This window comes from Neofelis nebulosa, chromosome 15 (assembly GCF_028018385.1).
Source record: "Neofelis nebulosa isolate mNeoNeb1 chromosome 15, mNeoNeb1.pri, whole genome shotgun sequence".
In the NCBI taxonomy this organism is placed as follows: domain Eukaryota; kingdom Metazoa; phylum Chordata; class Mammalia; order Carnivora; family Felidae; genus Neofelis; species Neofelis nebulosa.
Genome location: NC_080796.1, coordinates 34,548,787 through 34,570,923, shown reverse-complemented (window position 1 = coordinate 34,570,923; position 22,137 = coordinate 34,548,787). Strand labels below are relative to the sequence as shown.

At 36.1% G+C, this 22,137-nt stretch overlaps 1 protein-coding gene across 4 annotated transcripts in view; it reads left to right on the top strand.

Annotated features, from left to right (window-relative positions):
- Positions 1 to 20,687, top strand: part of TOR1AIP1 (torsin 1A interacting protein 1) — a 44,962-nt gene extending 24,275 nt beyond the window's left edge. For 2 of the 4 annotated variants that reach the window (XM_058701302.1, XM_058701303.1), the window contains 5 exons: positions 2,907 to 2,948; positions 3,488 to 3,556; positions 13,966 to 14,010; positions 14,637 to 14,693; positions 18,308 to 20,687. In XM_058701302.1, the coding sequence (XP_058557285.1) occupies positions 2,907 to 2,948; positions 3,488 to 3,556; positions 13,966 to 14,010; positions 14,637 to 14,693; positions 18,308 to 19,095 (1,001 nt within the window). In that variant the 3' untranslated portion in view covers positions 19,096 to 20,687. The remainder of the gene's footprint in view (positions 1 to 2,906; positions 2,949 to 3,487; positions 3,557 to 13,965; positions 14,011 to 14,636; positions 14,694 to 18,307) is intronic. The other 2 variants (XM_058701304.1, XM_058701305.1) reach the window with 1 other exon arrangement.
- Positions 20,688 to 22,137: the final 1,450 nt, after the last annotated feature.

The window sequence follows — 22,137 nt, the reverse complement described above, 5'->3', positions numbered from 1 at the left end:
CTGTGTGTGTGTGGTCAAATGCTGTTTTTATTTTTGAAGATCCTCTTTTAATGTAAAGTGTTGAAAAAGAGGTATAGTGAATGCTAAAAAACTCATCCTGCATCTTGAATTTGCTTCATCTCTGTACTCAACCTTGAATTCGAATTTAAAAACAAAAATCTGCTTTCTGTGACTTGTTGAATGTCCTTGTTTGCCATATAAATTTGTTGACTATTCTTAGTTTAATTAACTAACGTAGTTTGAGCCTACTTACATGGACATATTCTAATAAGGATATAAAATTTTATATGCAGTATGATTTGAGCTCTATTGCAAAAGTTTGGAAGGATGAATAAACAAGTGATAAAGCAAACTATAATAAGAAGTTAATGGAAAGCTAGGTGGTGTGTATATCAAAATCTTATAGCCTTGCTTGCAATTTTGAAAATTTTCACAATACGTTGAAAAAATATAACAAAAGAAAGGATTGGAAAGTAATATACTAAAGTGCTGATAACAATCATTTGTTTAGAATGGTAGAATAATTGGTGATATTTTTCTTTTCCTTTTTTTTTCTGTACTTTGCAAATTATCTAAAGTAGATATGTATTTTCTTAGGTTAAGCAGAAATGATGCTGTTTCTTTCCCATGTTTATTTATTTTTTAATTTTTTTTTTTTAACATTTATTTATTATTGAGAGACAAAGAGACACAGAGCATGAGCAGGGGAGGGGCAGAGAGAGGGGGAGACACAGAATCTGAAGCAGGCTTCAGGCTCCGAGCCATCAGCACAGAGCCTGATGCAGGGCTCGAACCCACGAACCGTGAGATCATTACCTGAGCCAAAGTCGGTCACCCAACCAACTGAGCCACCCAGGTGCCCCTCTTTCCCATGTTTAATTAAGTCCCAGAATTTGAGTTAATTATTAATCTAAAATATCCTTGTATGTAAAATCTTCAAGGACTTTTTTTTTCCTTCCACATCACCTTTCTTGAAACATGAAACTGTTTTTAAAGAAAAAGTCTTTGTAAATCTGTTTTATTAATCATTGTATTTATATAATTCCACATATTTCACATTATATATATTTAGTTTTTAGCAGGTTCTGGGATAAAACTGAGATAAAATAAAAGCCACTGAGACACAAAAATAAATCCTTTGTGGGGCACCTGGGTGGCTCAGGCGATTGAACATCCCACTTTGTCTCAGGTCATGAGCTCACGTTCATGGGTTCGAGCCCTGCTTTGGGCTCTGTGCTGGCAGCCTGGAGCCTGCTGTTTTGGATTCTGTGTTTCCCTCTCTCTCTGCCCCTCCCCTGCTCACTCTCTGTCTCTCAACAAAGAGAATAAAACATAAAAACAAAAAATTTAAAAAATCATTTTTTTGGAAAATTACTTGCTGAATCATCTTATATGTTTGCCCTTTGTTATGCTAAATCTTTGATATTTGGAAGCTCTTAAATGTATCTCTCTATATAAATTATGCTACATGCATACAATTATGAAAAGTGAGTACTTTGTATACTAATGAATAGGTGATCGAGGTATATATCCTTGAATTTAAGATGCCATTATTTTTTGTATAACTGAAAAAGAAAAATCATCCAGTTAAACTATGATATACCCTCGATTATAAGATACAGCCCTACATCAGAGGTGTTTTTTTAAAACTACTCCTTGGGGCTCCTGGGTGGCTCAGTCAGTTAAGTGTCTGACTCTTGATTTCAGCTCAGGTCTTTATCTCAGGGTTGTGGGTTCAAGCCCCAGGTTTGCTTCCACACTGGGCATGAAGCCTACTTTTTCAAATCAATGAAAGACATGTTAAAAAACAGGTCTACTGTTTTTCTTTTGTTGGGATAGACTGAAAACAAATCTGGAAGAGTATTCATATGTCTTATTCGACATGGTATTCCTGTGTGTAGTAGTCACTTAGTAGATATTTATGAATTTTTAAGTTACACATTTCTAGAATGTTCTATTTCTTGGGGCACCTGGGTGGCTCAGTCAGTTAAGTGTCCAGCTTCAGCTCAGGTTATGATCTCGCGGTCTGTGAGTTCGAGCCCACATCAGGCTTTATGCTGAGAGCTCGGAGCCTGGAGCCTTCTTTGGATTTTGTGTCTCCCTCTCTCCCTCTGCCCCTGCCTACTTCATGCTCTGTCTCTCTCTCTCTCTCAAAAATAAACATTAAAAAAATTCAGAATGTTATATTTCTTTTACAGTTAGCATGTATATATTACCTTTGTATTTAGAAAAAATAAATTTGAAAAATTTACAATAATACTTGTATCATTGGGTAGAAATAACTCATTTCTTCAGAACAGATTTAGAAATTTCCCTTGTTATAATTGTTTGAAATATCATTTCTAATCATCCCATTTGTCCTTAAATACCATCCCAAAACAAAAAAGTAACTACTTTTTTTACTTCATAACTTTCACTTCATAACTACTCTGCAAATGTCCACAAAATTGCTTCTATAGTATATGCCATATACACCAGTACATAGCATAACATATATGGACTGCGTGGGTTTGTATCTGAGCTTTACTACTTCCATATTATATATATATGTATGTATATATTCCATATATTTGTAAAATGGGAATAATGGTGTTGACCACATAAAGTGTGAGAATTAAGTAAAATTATACTTGATACCTGGCGAACATTTAGTACGTGCTGCCATTATTTTGATGGTATTGATTTTAAAGTTGACTTAGTATCCAATTCCTGAACACTTTGATGCTTAGAAAAGGGAAAACAATGAATATAGTATATATGTTTGGGACTGATGAAAGAAAGGTTTGATTTTTGTGGTGATTTTTTGGTTTATAGTATCCATAGTATACAAGTATAATGTCTATGCAGTATTTTCATTGTTCTTATTTCCAAGTATTCCATGACCTTATCTCTGTTTTCTGTTATAGTTCGAGACTTCATAACTCTTGATAAGCAACCTTCAGTGCTAAGTAAGTGGTTGGTTGTCTATTCTTTTATCAGTCAAGCAATTCTCACCTTGTCTTATTCTGCCAACAAAACGTTTGAATGGGATTTTAAGTCATTTTACCCTCTTTGCCTTTTAATCCGCCACACATTAGTATCAAATGTGTATAATTACTCTGTGATGTGGAAATGTGTTCAGGATTATTTTACCTAAAGTAACTTATTTGCAAGAGTGAATGGTTAACTTTTTTCTTCTTAAATACATTGAAACCAAGTTCATGTATTATTGAACTCAGTCATTCTCATAGACCAGAACAAAGGATTGGTACCTAGTTTTGTCTATTAGGTGATTATATATTTATTTGCTGTCCATTTTGCTATAGGAAGTGGTTCATCCTTCACTGGTGTGATCCTTTGACATTATCTTTTACTTCTGAACCTATTGCTTTTATTGTTTTCTTCCCCAACTTTGTTTTACCTTTCTGATAAATTTACCTTCTAACAGGAGTATGGTATACGTTTTCAAAATATTGAAATGATACCTTGGTATATGCATTTGCTTTAGGCTCGGGATATCAAAAAAAACCTCAGGAATGGTTGGAACAATCCACAAGAATAAGGACTAAGATGCAAAGTAAGTTGCTAAATCTTTACCTGTTGCTGAAGTAATTTCACGTATATTTGCTGTTTTTCTTTATTACTCAGTATACAAAAATATTTAGTTCTTCAGATAGGCATTTAGATTGTGATTTCATTACTGAAGCAGAGCTATGACTACACGATATTTCCATCTGCTTGGAATGTCAGGAGATGGTCTGGTGTTAAGTGTAAACAGTGGTGGGAGAAAACCAGTGGATGAAGTTTTCAGTTCTATTAGCTGCAGTCCAATCTGTACATGATAATGAAATTCTACTCTTTTGACAATACCTGTTTTTTATTTGTAGCAGACATTATTTACTTTTATGTAAATAATCAGAGAAATTCTGCATACCCATTATATTAAGTAATAAAGGATGAAATCTACAAATAGTATTTTCTTCTTTAGGTTTAGGATGGATTAAGTGTCACAGAATCTGAAAAATACCATATATAGATGTGATGAAATAATCATGCTTTGAATTCAGTGTCTATCATAATTTCTATAGCAGTTTCCACATTAAACCTTGACCGTGTAGAAAAAAATTAAGTTACCCTTCACCTTTATCCCTTCTTTATACTCTAACCACAATAATCTCAAGGTCATTTGGTATTCCTTTACTTTTATTTTAAAAAAAATTTTTAATGTTTTATTTATTTTTGACAGAGAGAGAGAGAGAGAGAGAGAGAGAGATCATGAGCGGGGGAGGGGCAGAAAGAGAGGGAGACACGGAATCGGAAGCAGGCTCCAGGCTCTGAGCCGTCAGCACAGAGCCTGACACGGGGCTCGAACTCACAAACCGGGAGATCATGACCCAAGCCAAAGTCGGACGCTCAACCAACTAAGCCAGCCAGGCGCCCCATCCTTTTCTTTTATTTAGATAATATAAGGGGCTCCTGGGTGGCTCAGTCAGTTAAGCATCTGACTTCAGCTTAGGTCATGATCTCACGATCCGTGAGTTCAAGTCCCACATTGGGCTCTGTGCTGACAGCTCGGAGCCTGGAGCCTGCTTTGGATTCTCTGTTTCTCTCTCTCTCTGCCCCTCCCCTGCTCACTCTCAGACTTTCTCTCTCTCAAAAATAAATAAACATTAAAAAAAAAAAAAAAAAGCTCCATCTCTTGCTCAAAAAATGACTAACTGTAATTGACAAAGTTAGCTTGTGTAAACAAACCTCTGTGGCTTTGTTTTACCATCAGTAAAGTAGTGGTGGTCATAATTCATTGTTCCCAACAGTTGAAGTTTTACCCCACATGTGAGTTCTTCAGTCTAAAACTGAAAAAACTTTCTGTCCTTGCCTTATTGTTGGCTGTCATTCCTTATTGTTGTATGTACCTGGTGTTAGAAAACTATTTCTTCTTACAATTTGCTCTTCCTGACCTGTTATAGTTAGGAAAGCAAATATTTTTTAGCTTACTAGGATTTTGTTTGTAACCAGTATCAGAATTAAAACTTACTTTGAAGATCTAAGAAATAAACTCTTGGAAGTAAAAATGGATGAGTTTAAGTATATTTTCTATGAAAAACTCAGTTCTTATTTTATTTCTTAGTTCTTAACTATACATTCCGGGTAATTGATAACAGATATATTTCTTCCAGGTTACTGTAGTACACTTTGTTACCAAAAATATATAATTTTTATTTCCTCTGATAAGACATTGTGCAAATGCAATGGAGAAGGGAAAATAATTATACTGAAGATCTGATTAGAATGCAGAAATAGATTTTTTTTTAGTTGCTAAATTAATAGGTAAGGCTTAGTCTGTTTGCGTCCCTGCTTTGTCTTAGTGTATTTATTATGGCTTAAATATCTGCATACTGATTGATAGCCATCTACTACATATACAGAGCTTTGAGAATTATATAGAAATTATATGCCAGAAGTTTGCACACTGAGGTGCAGATAACAGAATTTTTTAGACCTTTAGCTACATAAGAACTTTAAGAACGGTGAACATGAAAATATTTTTAGTGAAAGTAGAGGCCTGCAGTGATTTTCATATGGACTGACAGATTCCTCTTTAATCCAAGATCATTTAAAATGGTTTTTGCTTAGCATTCTAATAATTTCATTATTTCATAAAGTTTATATTTCCATCTTCTTTAGTGAGAAAAAAATTAATTTTTAGACTTAGGTGTTCAAGAACCTGGGACTTTCACATCCTTATTGTCAACCCATGATAGCACAGTTCCTTAGGTAGACAGGTCCCAGTTTGGGTTTCTGCCTGTTTTCTAATCTTTTGGAGAAGATAGAATCACTGTCTTTATTTTTCCTATTTCCCAGGTAATAAAACAGTGAGAATAGGGAAGAGTATCTAGGGAGAGGTCAGGCCTCTATGAGTCTGTGCCTCATTGATATACATGTTTTGGAACCTGTCTCTGAAAGTAGCACAGAGGAATGCCTGGGTAGCTCAGTTAGTTAAGCAGCCAACTTCAGCTCAGATCATGATCTCACAGCTTGTGAATTTGAGCCCCACATTGGGCTCTGTGCTGACAGCTCAGAGCCCGGAACCTGCTTCAGGTTCTGTGTCTCCCCCTCTCTGTGCCCCTCCCTGCGCATGCTCTGTCTCTCTCTCAAAAATAAATAAACATTAAAAAATAAAAATAAATAAATAAAATAAAAGTAATTCAGAGATACAAAGAGTTTGGAGTTAGAGCTGCAGTCCCAGCTCTTCTACTTACTAATTGAGTGACCTTGGTAAAGCCACTTAACCTTTGTTAAGGTTTTCTTACCTTTTCTTACCTTTAACGTGGGGACAATAGTGCCTATGACTGGTTATTCTAATTATCTTGTTATATATGTGAACACAACTTTTTAAGTCTGAATACCAAATGAATAATTACTAATTAGTAAATAATTACTAAATGATTACTTATTTATTGTTAACAATATATTGTGTAATAATCAGTAATAACAACTATGAAAGATTCATGTCCTCTGCACTTGACTTTTATAGAGTGATTGTTACCATACTCTTCTGAGTGGAAAACCTTGAGCTTTATCTTTTAAAAATTGTGTGTGTGTGTGTGTGTGTGTGTGTGTGGTGTGTATGTGTGTGGTGTGTTTTTGTTTTTTGGGTTTTTTTAGGAATTTTTGTCACTATTTCTGATGATATTTTTAATAAGAAGAGGGATAGAGATTACCTCTTAGAGAATGCTGTCTGCCTGAACAGTATATACCCTGCTTATAAGTTTGTGTTCTATGAATTTTATATATATTACATGTGTTAGATAGTAACTGTTATTTAGCTATTCTTTATCATTAAAATCATCATAGAAGAGCACTTAACAGAATTTTCTTACATTATCTCATTTGATCTTTGCAACCATGGATTAAGATATTCAAGATAAACATTTTCTTGATGGATTTTTTTTCTAAGACAATTGTATTATGTTTCACATGCTCTTTCACTATTGGTTCCTCTACTTGGTGTCCTCATATAGTAACTTTTTAAAACATTTTATTGAGGTATAATTGGCATACGTTTAATGTATTACAGGCTTGATATGCTTGGGGATGAGTATACATCCACAAAACTATAACCACAGTCTATACTGTTAGCGTATCTGTCACCTCCAAAAGTTTCCTCCCACTCTCTTTATTTATTACTATGTGTGTGTATGATAAGAGCACTTAACATAAGATTTACCCTCTTACCAAATTTTTAAACATATGGTACAGTATTGTTAACTATAGGTACTATGCTTTGCAGTAGATTGCTAGCACTTAGGCATCTTGTATACCTGAAACTGTGTACCTTTAACTAAAATCTCCTCATTTTCCCTTTCCCCTCCCTCCTACAACCACCATTCCGCCTCTCTGCTTCTGTGAACTTGACTATTTTAGATTCCTCACAAAATGAATTTTCAGAACTTACAGCTATATTGTCTTATATGATGCAAAACACTGTAGATTTTATACATATTATTAACACTAGGCATTAAAAATGAAAATACAGTGTAAAACAATTTGTATTTATTTGCAAGTGTAACGAGTCACGAGTTGATAATGAAGAAGCAGCAGTATGATTGTTTTATGGTGGCCTCTTGTAATCGATACGATTGCCTCATAGTAGCCTAATTGATACACTAATAAATGAATCATTGTAAAATTTTTATGGCAGACACTATTACAGTCAGATTCATAATACAGTATTTGGAAACATAATGTTACTTTAAAGAACAAAACAAAACATTCACCTGTGATGATAGGCTGACAGGCAGTTTCTCCAATTACTTAGAGAGAGAGGTATATGGTATCATAATTCCTTGAAAGCAAAGTTAATAAACAGTAAGAAAACTAACCTTATTAATTTTGTATTGATTATCACTCCTCTTATGCCTGGGTAAGGATAGGCTATCCTCTTCCGTACAACGCTTGGACACAGTGTGCTACACAGTGAACACTTAGGAGAAGATGATGACACAAAAACACTTCGTACAATTCTTGCCATACAGTTTATTAGATTTTCACACCAAGACACTCATACACACGCAACAGATCAGTTCATTGTGCTGCGTGATGGTTATTTACTAGTCATTAAGTGGAAGTGCATCATCATAAAGGTCTTCAACCTTGTCATTTTGTGTTGAGTAGGCTGAGGAGGAGGAAGAAGGGTTGGTCTTGCTGTCTTAAGCGTGGCAGAGGCCAAAAAGGTGGAGAACATGGAACGGGAGGCAGGCATGCTCCAAAATACTTAAATTCTGTCTCACTTTTTTTTTTTTTTTTGCCTTCTCATTTCTCTAAAAGTGTGTCTATATGGTTCCAGTTTTTCTTCCACCATTTCCTTTAGTTTCAGTACCTCTATCAGAAAAGGGTCCTTGTCGTTAAGTCAAAAGCAGTCTTGAATAACTGGCCACATTATCTAATGTCCGTTTGTTTTCTGCCGCTGCTGCTCCTACATCTTCTTCCTCATCGGCTGGCATCAGATGATGCCACATCTCCGTCAAGGAGAAGCCCACCTTCTCCGTCAAGTCGTCTTCTGTTAATTCCTCTGGCGTGTTTATTAGCTTTTGAACTTCTCCAAGACCCGTGTCTTTTTTTAAATTCCAGTATAATTAGCACGCAGTCTAGTTATATTAGTTTCAGGAGTACAGTATAGAATGACTCCACAGTTATTCAGAGCTCATCACAACAGGTGCACTCCTTAATCCCCTTCACCTATGTCATTCGCCACCCCCCCACCTCCCCTCTGGTAACCATGAGTTCTCAACAGTTAAGGTCTCTTTTGGGGGGGGGGGGCACCTGAGTGGCTCAGTTGGTTAAGCTGTGGACTCTTGATTTCAGCTCAGGTCGTGATCTCACAGTTCATGAGATCGAGCCCCACATAGGGCTCCATCTGCACTGACAGTACACTCAGCCTACTTCTGATTCTCTTTCTCCCTTTCTCACTGCCCCTCCCCTGCTTACACTTACTCTCTCTCAAAATAAATTAACTTAAAAAAATTCTTTAAAAAAATAACAGAAAGAACAAAAACAAACAAAAAAATCTTTTTGTTTGGCTCTTTTTTTCTTTGCTTTCTTTGTTAAATTCCACATATGAGTGAAGTCATGTGGTACTTGTCTTTCTCTGACTTATTTATTTGACTTAGCATTACATTCTCTAGATCCATCCATGTTGTTGAAAATGGCACGATTTTATTCTTTTACACACACACATATATACCACTTTTTTTTTTTATACCACATCTTCTTTATCCATTCATCTATTGATGTATACTTAAGCTGCTTCCATAATTTGGCTATTATAAATAATGCTGCAATAAATATAGGGTGCATATATCTTTTCAAATTAGTGTTTTCATATTCTTTGGATAAATAACCAGTAGCGGAATTACTGGATCATATGGTAGTTCTATTTTTAATTTTTGGAGGAACCTCCCTACTGTTTTCCTCAGTGACTATACCAGTTTGCTTTCCCACCACAGTACAACAAGGGTTCTTTTTTCTTCACGTCCATGCCAACATTTGTTTCTTGTTTTTTTTCTTTAAGTTTATTTATTTTGAGAGAGAAGGTACTTGCATGTGGGGGAGGGGCACAGAGTGGGGTGGAGGGGGGGGCCGGGGGAGAGAGAATCCCAATAGGTGCCCCTCTGGTGGCACAAAGCCTGCACAGGGCTCTGTCCCACAAACCACAAGATCATGACCTGAGTTGAAGCCAAGAGTTAGACGCTTAACCAACTGAACCACCTGGGCACCCCTCTGTGTTTTTGATTTTAGCCATTCTGACAGTGTAAAGTGATATTTCCTGGTGGTTTTGATTTGCATTTTCCTAATGATGAGTGATGTTGAGCATGTTTTCCTGTGTCTGTTGGCCATCTGTATGTCATCTTTGTAGAAATGTCTTCCTTGTTCATGTCTTCTGCCCATTTTTAATTGAATTATTTTTGTGTGTGTTGTATAAGTTCTTTCTATATTTTGGTTACTAACTCTTTATCAGATACGTCATTTGCAAATATTTTCTCCTGATCAGTAAGTTGTCCTTTAGTTTTATTGATGGTTTCCTTTGCTGTGCAGAAGCTTTTTATTTTGGTGTAGTTCCAACAGTTTATTTTTGCTGTTGTTTCCCTTGCCTCAGGAAATATATCTAGAAACAATGTTGCCTGGACAATGTCAGAGACATGTGCTCTTTTCTAGGATTTTTATGGTGTCAGGTCTCACATTTATGGTGTCAGGTCTCACATTTAATGAATTAGGTCCTTAATTCATTTTGAGTTTATTTTTGTGTATGGTGTAAGAAGGTGATGCGGTTCCAGTCTTTTGCTGTCCAGTTTTCCCAACACTATTTATTGAAGAGATGGTCTTTTTTCCTATTTTATATTCTCACCTCCTTTGTCGAAGATTAATTGGCCATATAATCATGGATTTATTTGTGGGCTCTTTATTCTGTTCCATTGATCTATGTGTCTGCTTTTGTGTGAGTACCATACTATTTTGCTTATTCTTCTAGCTTTTTAGTATATCGTGAAATCTAAAATCCATATCTTGATACCCTTCACCCCCCACCTTTCTGCCATATTCATGATCTCTCTCATAATTTCCTTGATCAGCTGTGTTGTAAATCCTATAAGATAACACACATCTGGACACAGTTTTCTCCAGCAGGAATTTATTGTTCTGGGTTTGATGGTTTCTTCTATAACAATTATGGCATATTAAAGTATATACATATGTTAATTTTATGCAATTATGATTTAATACTGTATATTTAGGGGCACTTGGGTGGCTCAGTGAGTTAAGTGTCCAACTTCGGCTCAGGTCATGATCTTGCGGTCTGTGAGTTCAAGCCCTACTTCAGGTTCTATGCTGACAGCTCAGAGCCTCGAGCCTGCTTCTGATTCTGTGTCTCCCTCTGTCTCTGACCCTCAGCTGCTCATGTTCTGTCTCCCAAAAATAAACATTAAAAAAATTTTAATACTGCATATTTATGTTTGTTTATATTTCCCTCAGCTTCAAATGGCACCATGTACAGTCTGGGTGCATAAATTTTGATAAATTTTAACTCTACTGTAATTTGTGTGTATTTTATGGTAGTCATTGATAAAGTAGTATCTACATATATTTTATGTGTTCATGAAATACTTAACTTTTTCTTAATTTTTAAAAATATTTCTAGGCTATGCATTTCGACTGTGAGTTTTTTCAAATTGTTATAAATCTTCAAAAAATTGTTCAGTGTGTTAAAAGTCCACATATAAGTGGACCTGCACAGTTTAAACCTATGTTGTTCAAGGGTTAACTGGATATACCACATTTTCTTTATTCACTCATCCATCAGTGGACTTTTAGGTTACTTCCATGTCTTGGCTATCATGAATATTACTGCAGTGGACATAGGCGTACAGATATCCCTTCAAGATCCTAATTTCAGTTCCTTTGGATATATATCCAATAGGGCGATTGCTGGATCGTATTGGTAGTTTCATTCTTCAGTTTCTGAGGAGCCTTCATGCTCTTTTTCCATACTGGCTGCAGCAATTTATATTCCCACCTACAGTGCACAAGGGTTCCCATTTCTCTACATCCTCTGTCCATATACCTCACTCTTGACTTTTGTATAATACTCATCCTAACAGGTGCAAAGTAAAACTTACTGTGATTTTGATCACATAACTCATCACATGTTTCAAGTGTGCTGTAATCACATGGTCTGTTTTTGCTTCTGTTGCCTGTGTTGTTGGTGTCATATACAGGAAATCATTGCCAAAGCCAGTGTCAGGATGCTTTTTCCCTGCATTTTTTCTGGGAGTGTTATGGTTTGGGTTCTTATGTTTAAGTATTTAATCCATTTTGCATTGATTTTTTTTGTGTGTGTGTATGGTATAAGAGTCCCAGTTTCATTCTTTTGCGGATATCCAGTTTTCCCAACACCGTTTATTCAAGAGACTGTCCTTTCCCCATTGTGTATTCTTGGTATCATTGTGAAAGATCAGTTGACCATATCTGCATGGATTTATTTCTGGATTCTCTATTCTCTTCTGGTGGTCTGTATGTCTGTTTTTATGCCAGTACCATACTGTTTTGATTACTCTAGCTTTGTAATGTACTTTGAAGTCAAGAAGTGTGATGCACCCAGCTTTGTTCTTCTTACTCAGAATTTCTCTATTTGGAGTCTCTTGTGTTTCCTTGTGAATTTTAGGATTGTTTTGTATTTCTGTAAAAAATGCTGTTGGAATTTTGATAAGGATTATACTGAATCTATAGATTGCTTTAATGTTTATTCTTGAGTGAGATAGTGTGTGTTGGGGGGTGGGGGGAGGGCAGAGAGAGAGGGAGACACAGAATCCAAAGCAGGCTCCAGGCTCCAAACTGTCAGGACAGAGTCGAACGTGGGGCTTGAACTCACGAACTATGAGATCATGACCTGAGCTGAAGTTGGTCGCTTAACTGACTGAGCCACCCAGGCTCCCCTAGACATTATTAGAATATTAATTCTCCAATCCATGAACATGGGGGTACCTTTCCATCTATTTGTGTCAGCTTTAATTTCTTTTATTAGTATTTCGTAGTTTCCAGTGTACAAGTCTTTTACCTTCTTTGCTAATAAGTTAATTCCTTATATTTAGTTCTTTTTGATATTATTATAAAGGGATTATTAATTTAAAAAAAAATTTACGTTTGGGGCACCTGCATGGCTCAGTTGGTTGGGCGGCCGACTTCAGCTCAGGTCTTGATTTCACAGTCCATGAGTCCGTGAGTTTGAGCCCCGTGTCAGGCTCTGTACTGACAGCTCAGAGCCTGGAGCCTGCTTTGAGTTCTGTGTCTCCCTCTCTCTCTGCACCTCCCCACTTACACTCTGTCTCCCTCTCTCTCTCTCTAAAAATAAATAAACTTAAAAAAAAATTTTTTTTAATTTAAGATGTTCTCTGAGTTATGTAAATAGTACATGTTATATAATAACTGTATAATGTTATATATTATAATCAGTATAATATATATTGTAGCTATATGTTATATGTGTTATATAAAATGTCTCATTTGATTCTTTTATATAATAATATGTTTTATAATTTAATGATTTCAGGAATAGAATTTAGTGATTCAGTGTTATAGTTTTATATTATTATAGTTATGTATTACTATATTATAATATTATATACTATCTCATTGGATCTTTGTAACCATAGAGTAAGGTATTCAAGATAAATATCACTTGATGGAATTTACTTGTTTGTTTTAGTAATTCAGTTGTTAACTTTGGTGACCTAAATTACAAGTTTCTAAATGATGTTATTTCCTAGGCTACACTAGTAATTGTGAAACAATATGCCTTAAGGTTGACGTCATTTTGTTTCATTTGAGATTTTTTGTCATATAAGCAAAAATAAGGCTATTTCTATACCTTAGCAGTGCTAATTTTATACCTCAAGGTTAGTCCTGTGTTTCTCAAATGAAAGCTCTTAGTAAATACCAGGAAGGTCATTTATATATACGTAAGTTATAAAATCCAGGCAAGTGATAGATGGCAGTGTTAGCAAATGTAGGTCATATGAATTAGTAACTCTCTCCCTTCTGAGAGTTGCCCTTCCATTTCTTCTCTCTCTTATGTTAAAATCTGTGGTCATGCCAAGAAGAAGCACTGAGGGAAAAAGGAAAAATTTAGGATAATTTTGTTTGCTAAAATAATGATAGAAGTAGAGATTTGATGGAGTCATGAGAAAATTATTATTGAAATCTGACCACAAACCTAAATAAAACAGAATTGTCTATTAATAGAAATGGTGAAAAGTTTGTACTGTAATTTAAAAAATATTACTGATATTTGAAATGATCAGAAGCACCAGAGTAAATATTTGAATCATTTTGAGGTAGAAAGTAGGATTAAGATTGAGTTTTACCTTAAAACCCCTTATCCAGTAGCTCAATAATCCATAATCCATATTTTGTCCTTTTTTGCCCTTCTTACAGCATCATCACCAGACAGGAGTTCAATATATGGCAGTTTTTCAGATGGTATAATACGTTTTATTTTCTTTTAGTTGTACTTATTTTCTTTGTTCTATTAACTTTGTGCTATAAGTTTCACCACTTCCATTAAATAATTTGGATCAAATACTTTAAGGCTTTCTCACAAAACAAATGTATTAAAAGTATGCTTTATACTAGACCATGGCATGCTGTGAATAATTATGAAAGAAATAACTTTTGAGTCTCAAGGAGCTGTCATTCTTTTTTTTTTTTTTATTTTTTAAATTTTTTTTTTTTTCAACGGTTTTTATTTATTTTTGGGACAGAGAGAGACAGAGCATGAACGGGGGAGGGGCAGAGAGAGAGGGAGACACAGAATCGGAAACAGGCTCCAGGCTCCGAGCCATCAGCCCAGAGCCTGACGCGGGGCTCGAACTCACGGACCGCGAGATCGTGACCTGGCTGAAGTCGGACGCTTAACCGACTGCGCCACCCAGGCGCCCCTCAAGGAGCTGTCATTCTAATGGGTGCTTAGATCTTCCACTTTTTCCTCTATTTCTGGCTGATTTCTGCCTCATATTCTCATGGTAGAATTTGTATTTTCTTTCTCTGTTGGAAATACTTATATTATGGACCATAAATTGATAAGTCTTTATTACTTCTATCATTAGATGACAGCATTCAGAAATCAGAACTTGGAAACCAGTTTCCATCAACTTCCAGCCAAAGTAAGTTTTTCTGTTCAGTTTTTATAAGCAAGTTTCTGAAATCGGTCATTCATAATTGTTTTAATTTTTTTTTGACAGCAAACAATGCTATTTGAAGAATTGTATTTTAAACACTTAAGAGGAAAAAGTATATATTTTACTAGCAGTGAAATTCTTTAAGGACAAACTATATGAAATAACATCCATAAGACTAAGAACAATTATCCATAAGACTATCCATAAGACTAAGAGCAAAAGTTAATAAGCAGCACTACTAATAATAACCAAGTGAACCTTGCTGAATCAAAAGAAAGATGGCACATAGCATGACATAATAGGATTACCATGGGTTTTAGAGTCTACAGACTCGACCACTTTAGCCTTCTGTGTAGCCTTGGGGCAAGTTTCTTTAATTCTCTAAGCCTCCTTATTGTCCTGAATAAGTACTAAGAAAAATCTTCACAGTGACTCTCAGGCTTTGGTCTCATAATCGCTTTCTACTAGCAAAATTAATAAATACCTAAAGAATATATGTATATATATATATGTGTATATATATACATATGTATACACATATATGTGTGTATACATATATACGTGTATACACACATGTGCGTATACACATACACGTGTATACACACATATATGTGCGTATACATATACACGTGTATACGCACATATATGTGTGTGTACATATATACATGTGTATACGCACATATGTGTGTATACATATACACGTGTATACGCACATATGTGTGTATACATATACACGTGTATACGCACACATGTGTGTATACATATACACGTGTATACGCACATATATGTGTGTGTACATATATATGTATATACATACATATATGTGCGTATACACGTGTATATGTATACACATATATGTGTATATATGTATATGTGTATACATACATGTACATACGTATATGTATACATGCATGTATGTATATGTATATATGTATACATACATGTATGTGTATATGTATATGTGTGTGTGTGTGTTATACCTGTCTGTATTTACCTAGAAATTAAAATTGAAAAAAAATTTTTTTTTTTTTTTTTTCAAATTTTTTTTTTCAACGTTTTTTATTTATTTTTGGGACAGAGAGAGACAGAGCGTGAACGGGGGAGGGGCAGAGAGAGAGGGAGACATAGAATCGGAAACAGGCTCCAGGCTCCGAGCCATCAGCCCAGAGCCCGACGCGGGGCTCAAACTCGCGGACCGCGAGATCGTGACCTGGCTGAAGTCGGACGCTTAACCGACTGCGCCACCCAGGCGCCCCTAAAATTGAAAAATTTTTAAAGTGCCTATTTATTTTGAAATAATTTAGTAAGAATAGTGACCAGTTGCTTGTATTTTCTAATCTCTTTAATGCCTGGCTTAATAAAATAGAGCTGGATTCTCATATCTCCTTCTTCATTCAGTATGTTACAATATGTTGTTTTGGTTGCAGTATATGCCACATTCCAGCTTTATACTGATAATATAGATTTTTAATAGTCTTCAGGTAATTGTGGATATTCTGATAAACTCAACAGGTACTTGAAATGTGAAACCTGAGACCATATTAATGAAATTTTATGTTGTTACCTTAAAATCCATTGGTCTTTCTTATACTTTGAATGGAATATCATGTAGTGATCATTCGGAAAATACTGGTTCACTAAGTTATGTAGATCTTCCAAATGTTGACACATTTTTAATACAGTATAAAAAGATAACATTTGTTGATATCGCCACCGATCTCAAGACAAAAGTTCTTAAGTATTCAGGAGCTGTCAAGCTTATAGTGGCAGATACAGTATTTCTACAATCCTAATTTTCACTTTAAACCATGGATTCTGTAATTGGCAACAAATATTATCAGCTGTTTTTCTAGAAACAACAGACTTACTTTGTTCATCTTCAAGAAAATGTCTGCGAAATACTCAAGTCTGACTAACCATTCTTTGTCACTTGTTCTTAAAAGTACTAGTTCAGGGGCGCCTGGGTGGCGCAGTCGGTTAAGCGTCCGACTTCAGCCAGGTCACGATCTCGCAGTCCGTGAGTTCGAGCCCCGCGTCAGGCTCTGGGCTGATGGCTCGGAGCCTGGAGCCTGTTTCCGATTCTGTGTCTCCCTCTCTCTCTGTCCCTCCCCCGTTCATGCTCTGTCTCTCTCTGTCCCAAAAATAAATAAAAAATGTTGAAAAAAAATGTTGAAAAAAAAAAAAAAAGTACTAGTTCAGTTCAACTCAGCTGCACAGAGTTCTTTTCCTCGCGACAACTACTGTGCTGTGCTAGGTAGCAGAAGTACTTTAGGTATATTTCCCAGTTCTTCACATAAAATATTAAGATTTGTGCTCAAGAGTTGAGTATTAATTAAATGAAAAATTTTGCTTTATGAAGCAGTTTCACTGATAACCTTAAATGAATGGGTGTGAATACAGAAACTGTATTGGCACTACCCTGATTCATGCTAAGGCATCAGTTGTTTTTCCCACCATTGCTTTCTTTGCACCATTAATGCAAATGTCCACATGGTGGGAAATGTCGGATAACATCTTAATGTTGTGAGAATAGCTTTAACCTCAGGGACCTCCTTGGAATGATCTCAAGGTACCCACCAGTCATACTTTGAGAACTATTTCTCTAAAAACTCTGTAGTATAAATAAATAAAAGGTATAAAAGTATTATTGTTGTTTTCCTGTTAAATGAAGTGGTATATGAGAAAGTCCTTTATTAAACTGGAAAGTGCTAGGTAAATGTAATTGGTATCATTATTGCCAATAATAATTAAGGATGAGTTGCAAACTCAATTTTTTTTTAATGTTTATTTATTTTTGAGAGAGAGAGAGAGAAAGAGACAGCACATGCAGGAACAGAGGAGGGGCAGAAAAAGAGGGAGACACAGAATCCAAAGCAGGCTCCAGGCTCTGAACTGTCAGTACAAAACTCGACTTGGAGCTTGAACTCAAGAACCGTGAGATCACGACCTGAGCTGAAGTGGGACACTTAACCTACTGAGCCACCCAGGCACTCCATGAGTTGCAAACTCAGTTTTACTGGTGTTAACTTGCATTCCACAAAAGATAGGCATCTGCCTATCTATAGGGACAGCTACCTATTATAATATATGGAAGATATTCACTTACAGTGCATCCTTTTTTAATCCCTTTGTATACTTCAGAAACATTCCACCTTGGATGATCAGCTACATGAATTCTGAGCACCTAAATTTACAAATCTATTTTGTATTTTAGTATTATTAACCTTTTAGTATTGTTTATCTCTCAAATATTAATAGTAGTAATAATAGTTTTGCTTTAGAAATTATCTTATTTCTGACTTATGTCATTTCATACATTTAAATTCTGTTTTTTACTCTAAGACTTTTTATCATTTTGACATTGAAGAGACATACGCATATTTACACACATAACTTAAAACCTAGTGGTGTGAGATTTTCTTGAATACATGTGATAAACCTTTCTTTAAGAAAATAAATTACCCGCTCCGTTCTTTAAATTCCTTCCACTTTTAATGTCTATGGAAATTAATATTGGTCTTACAAGTCGTTTGTCCTTGAATCTAAGAAAATGATCACTGGCATTTCTTTTTTTTTTTTTTTTTTTTTTCCCTGAGCAGAAGCAGCTGGACAACCCAAAAATGCATCTTTTGTCAAGATGAAGCGGTGGTGCCTACTCGTTCTGGTAGCTTCTTTCGCCATCGGGAGTTTTCTCTTCGTTCGTACTCCTGAGGTAAAAACCACTCCTGTTCAAGAGTTCCAGAACCAGATGAAACAACTTATGAATAAGTACCAAGGTCAAGATGAGAAGCTGTGGAAAAGGAGCCTTACATTCCTAGAAAGACATCTGAATAGCTCCCAGCCTCGGCCTCAGCCTGCTATCTTGCTGCTCACTGCTGCTCGAGATGCTGAAGAAGCACTGAAGTGTCTGAGTGAACAAATTGCTGATGCCTACTCTTCTTTCCACAGTGTCCGTGCCATCCGGATTGATGGGGCGGACAAAGCTACTCAAGACAGTGATACTGTCAAAGAAGAGGTAGACTGGGAACTGAGCAATGGGTTCACGAATGGCCAGAACGCAGCGGTGGTACATCGCTTTGAGTCACTGCCTGCAGGCTCCACTTTGATCTTCTATAAGTATTGTGACCATGAAAATGCAGCCTTCAAAGATGTAGCCTTAGTCCTGACTGTCTTGTTGGAGGAGGAGACACTTGGAACCAGTCTAGGCCTAAAGGAGATTGAAGAAAAAGTGAGAGATTTCCTCAAAGTCAAGTTCACCAACACTGACACACCCAACTCCCACAAACATATGGACCCGGATAAATTGAGTGGGCTCTGGAGCCGTATTTCTCACTTGGTCCTGCCTGTCCAACCTGAAAATGCCCTGAAAAGTGGCATCTGCTTATAAAGGGTGACAGAAGACAAAATCATGTCTCAAATTTGGAGAATTTTTCAGCCTTTGTAACCAGAGACAGAATTCAGAGCTCTTTATGAAAGAACTGGTTTCTTTTTAAAGGATGTTAAATTCTTAGGTAAACATGGAACATCTAACTCATTTGTTCACCCTAATTATCTGTTATTTGAGAGAATCATTTCCTTGTTTCCATTAAGATCTGCGTTAATGATCTCTGAGGACTACAACTTACACGCAGTCCCCTAGTCTGTTTAGATTCGGGGTTGAATCATTACTGCCGTGTTATGACCAGACCAGGTTGGGGGCGATTGGGCTCCTTCCTATGAATCCTCCCAAGTTTATAAGTTAGATTTTTTCACAGAGTTTGCTATTAGTAAGGCAGCTCTATAAATGCAACTGTGGGTTTTCCCATTATTCTCTTTTACCATCATTTAGGTGAGAGTTCCTTAGTCAGTTTCCACTTTTAGGAGCAAGAGTAATGAAAGGTCATCTGAGTGTGTTTGGATTGTTTTCTTTGTTTTTGGAGGGCAGGAGAAGGAGGCAAGGAAAAGGAGAAAATGTGGAATGAGGAAGGTAAGGGGGAAAATCTTCAAGATGAAATTTAAAATAAGCCACTGAGACTTAGGTCATTCAGGTATAGCCATATGAACTCTATTCTCAGTGAATTCTGCTGGGGTTTGTTTTTCACGTGTTCTTTTCCTTTAAGAAATTTTTGGTCCTCCCAAGGATTTTAAAGCATGTATATAATAAGATATAGCATATTTGTTCATTTGACTCTTAAGGGTGTGGTCAGTTCAGAGCAGTTTATTTTGGACATATCCTGAAGCCTTTGTTTTGAATTAAGAAATATAATCACAGGAATTGGTAAATCACTGGTTAACCGGCTTTCCTGGGCTATCGAAGAAGGATTTGATTTTCTGCGTGCAGTTCTACAAATATAAAGATGTACTATGCACGTGATAAATTTTATTAAGAGTGCCTCGAGCCAAAGAGAAAGCGAACTTTACCATATGTGGAGAATGTTGAGATGTACTACTGTGCATTCCTGTACCGCTGTTGTATTTCAGTTGTAACCTGGCATCTATTACTGACCTTTCTCATCTGTTGACTGCTTTGTTATTCTTAAAATCGTAAGATTCTAGATACACCTTTTTTTTTTTTTAATTTCTACAAACCTTAAATGAAAATACTGTTTTTAGAATACTAGAGGCAGTCATTGGCTTTATCATTCACCTGTTGAGGATCCTCCCATGCCTGGTAGTAGAGTGTGGTCCGGTTCCTTCCAACTAGGACAACCCGTATTCATAAATTTATACCCTTTATTGAAAATTGTTCCTGACTGTCGGAAGTCAGGTCATCTGATTTATAGAGGATTCTAAAAACAAGAGTTTTTGAAAAGGCTTATTTTATACACATATATTATATGGAGAGACAAATGTTTTTATTAAATGTTTCGCTGACCAAAATAATTTTAAAGAAATTAATGTTACTTATGTCTTTCAGGAGAAATAATTGTAGCAGCTGATCTGTAAATGACTTTAGAAGCTATTTTAGTAATTTAAATAAATTTACTTTCTTGGTTTGTACTCTGTGTGTCGTAAACTTAATGATGATTCATGAACCTTTTTTTTTTCTAGTTAATCCTAGAGTTTTCTTTACACTTGAACAATTTTAGTAATTTCTGCTAGGAGAAACAAAGGCCAGAGAATTGTAGCCATTTACAAGTACATTGGTTAAAAATATAATCACCATGCTCTTCTGTTTCATCCAGGGATTTTTGAATTATCACTATATTGGAATTAACTTAGGTTTTCCTGACTTGGCAAAAGAATCTACAGCAGTGTTTCTCAAATTTGTCCTTCTCCCCTCCCTAAAGAGTGTTTTCAGATTTTTTTTTCCCTAACCATCTACCCCCTTGAAATTTTAATACCATGCATATACCGTATATCTATCTATGGACTATATACATTTTTGTCCCTTATACATATGAAGGGAAAATTTAATAACTCATCAGCTTGAACATAGGATTAGGGTTTCTAGAAATTAGGCACAGTGTGACTTTGGGTGGCAAGGTCGGCTCAGGGAAAACCACAGTACAGTACTGGTCTTACAGATTTCTAGAAACTTAATTTGCTTCCCTTCTTTTAATGACTGTCTTGTATTTAAGGAAGTTTTCTAAAGCTCCAATTCTCAAGACAAAGATTGGAAGTAAACTTGATTTTCATTCTATAAAGAGAACTGTCATTTAGAAATGAGTTTGCATAGTTCATGCCATTAGTTAATGCCTAAAGATATAAAAATCCAGTTTCCCTTTGATCTTGGGTCTTTGGAAAGTGGACTGTATGTTGGCAACGTAAGGAAGCATTTCTCTTGAGTAGATCATGGACTATTCTATGTTGTCCTTATCAAAGTCATAGAGTAACATCTTACAGTATGAGGATTCTACTAGCCTTAGCCACCGGGGATGAAGATGTGGGTTCCGAGTCGGAAAACAAGCTGAGGTTGCTGTTGACTGAAAGGAAACTCCTGCCTTGAATACCTCTCTCTCTTTGGCGCAGATTCAGAGAAGTCCTGGTGTGCTTGCAGCCTCTTCTGGATTGTGGGGAAGATAGAGTCTGTCACCTGAGCATAAATAGGGCGAAACCCCTCACATTTTCATATTGTACCCTTGTCTTTTGCACTTTCTGAGACTTTCAAGGCCCTCTCCCTTCCCCCAATTACATGCTTTGCTAATTATTTGTTCTTCAGGGCTGAGTTTTTTAGGCAGAACTTCACTGAAATCTTCACTACTTTCCTTCCCCCAATACTATTTAGGTGCTTCTTTTTTATGCTCTCATTCATCATGTATTACCCCTGACACCACAGTTAGCACGCTTGTACTACCAACCATATGCCTCTTGAGAGCGGGAGAGTATCCTAAATATATGCACAGTGATAACGACAGAGACTGCTCGATCGTATTGGTTGTATAAAAACTGCACACCTTACCTAGTTAGCTAAAAATAGGTAAGTTACATCTTAGTATATTCTTTGCTT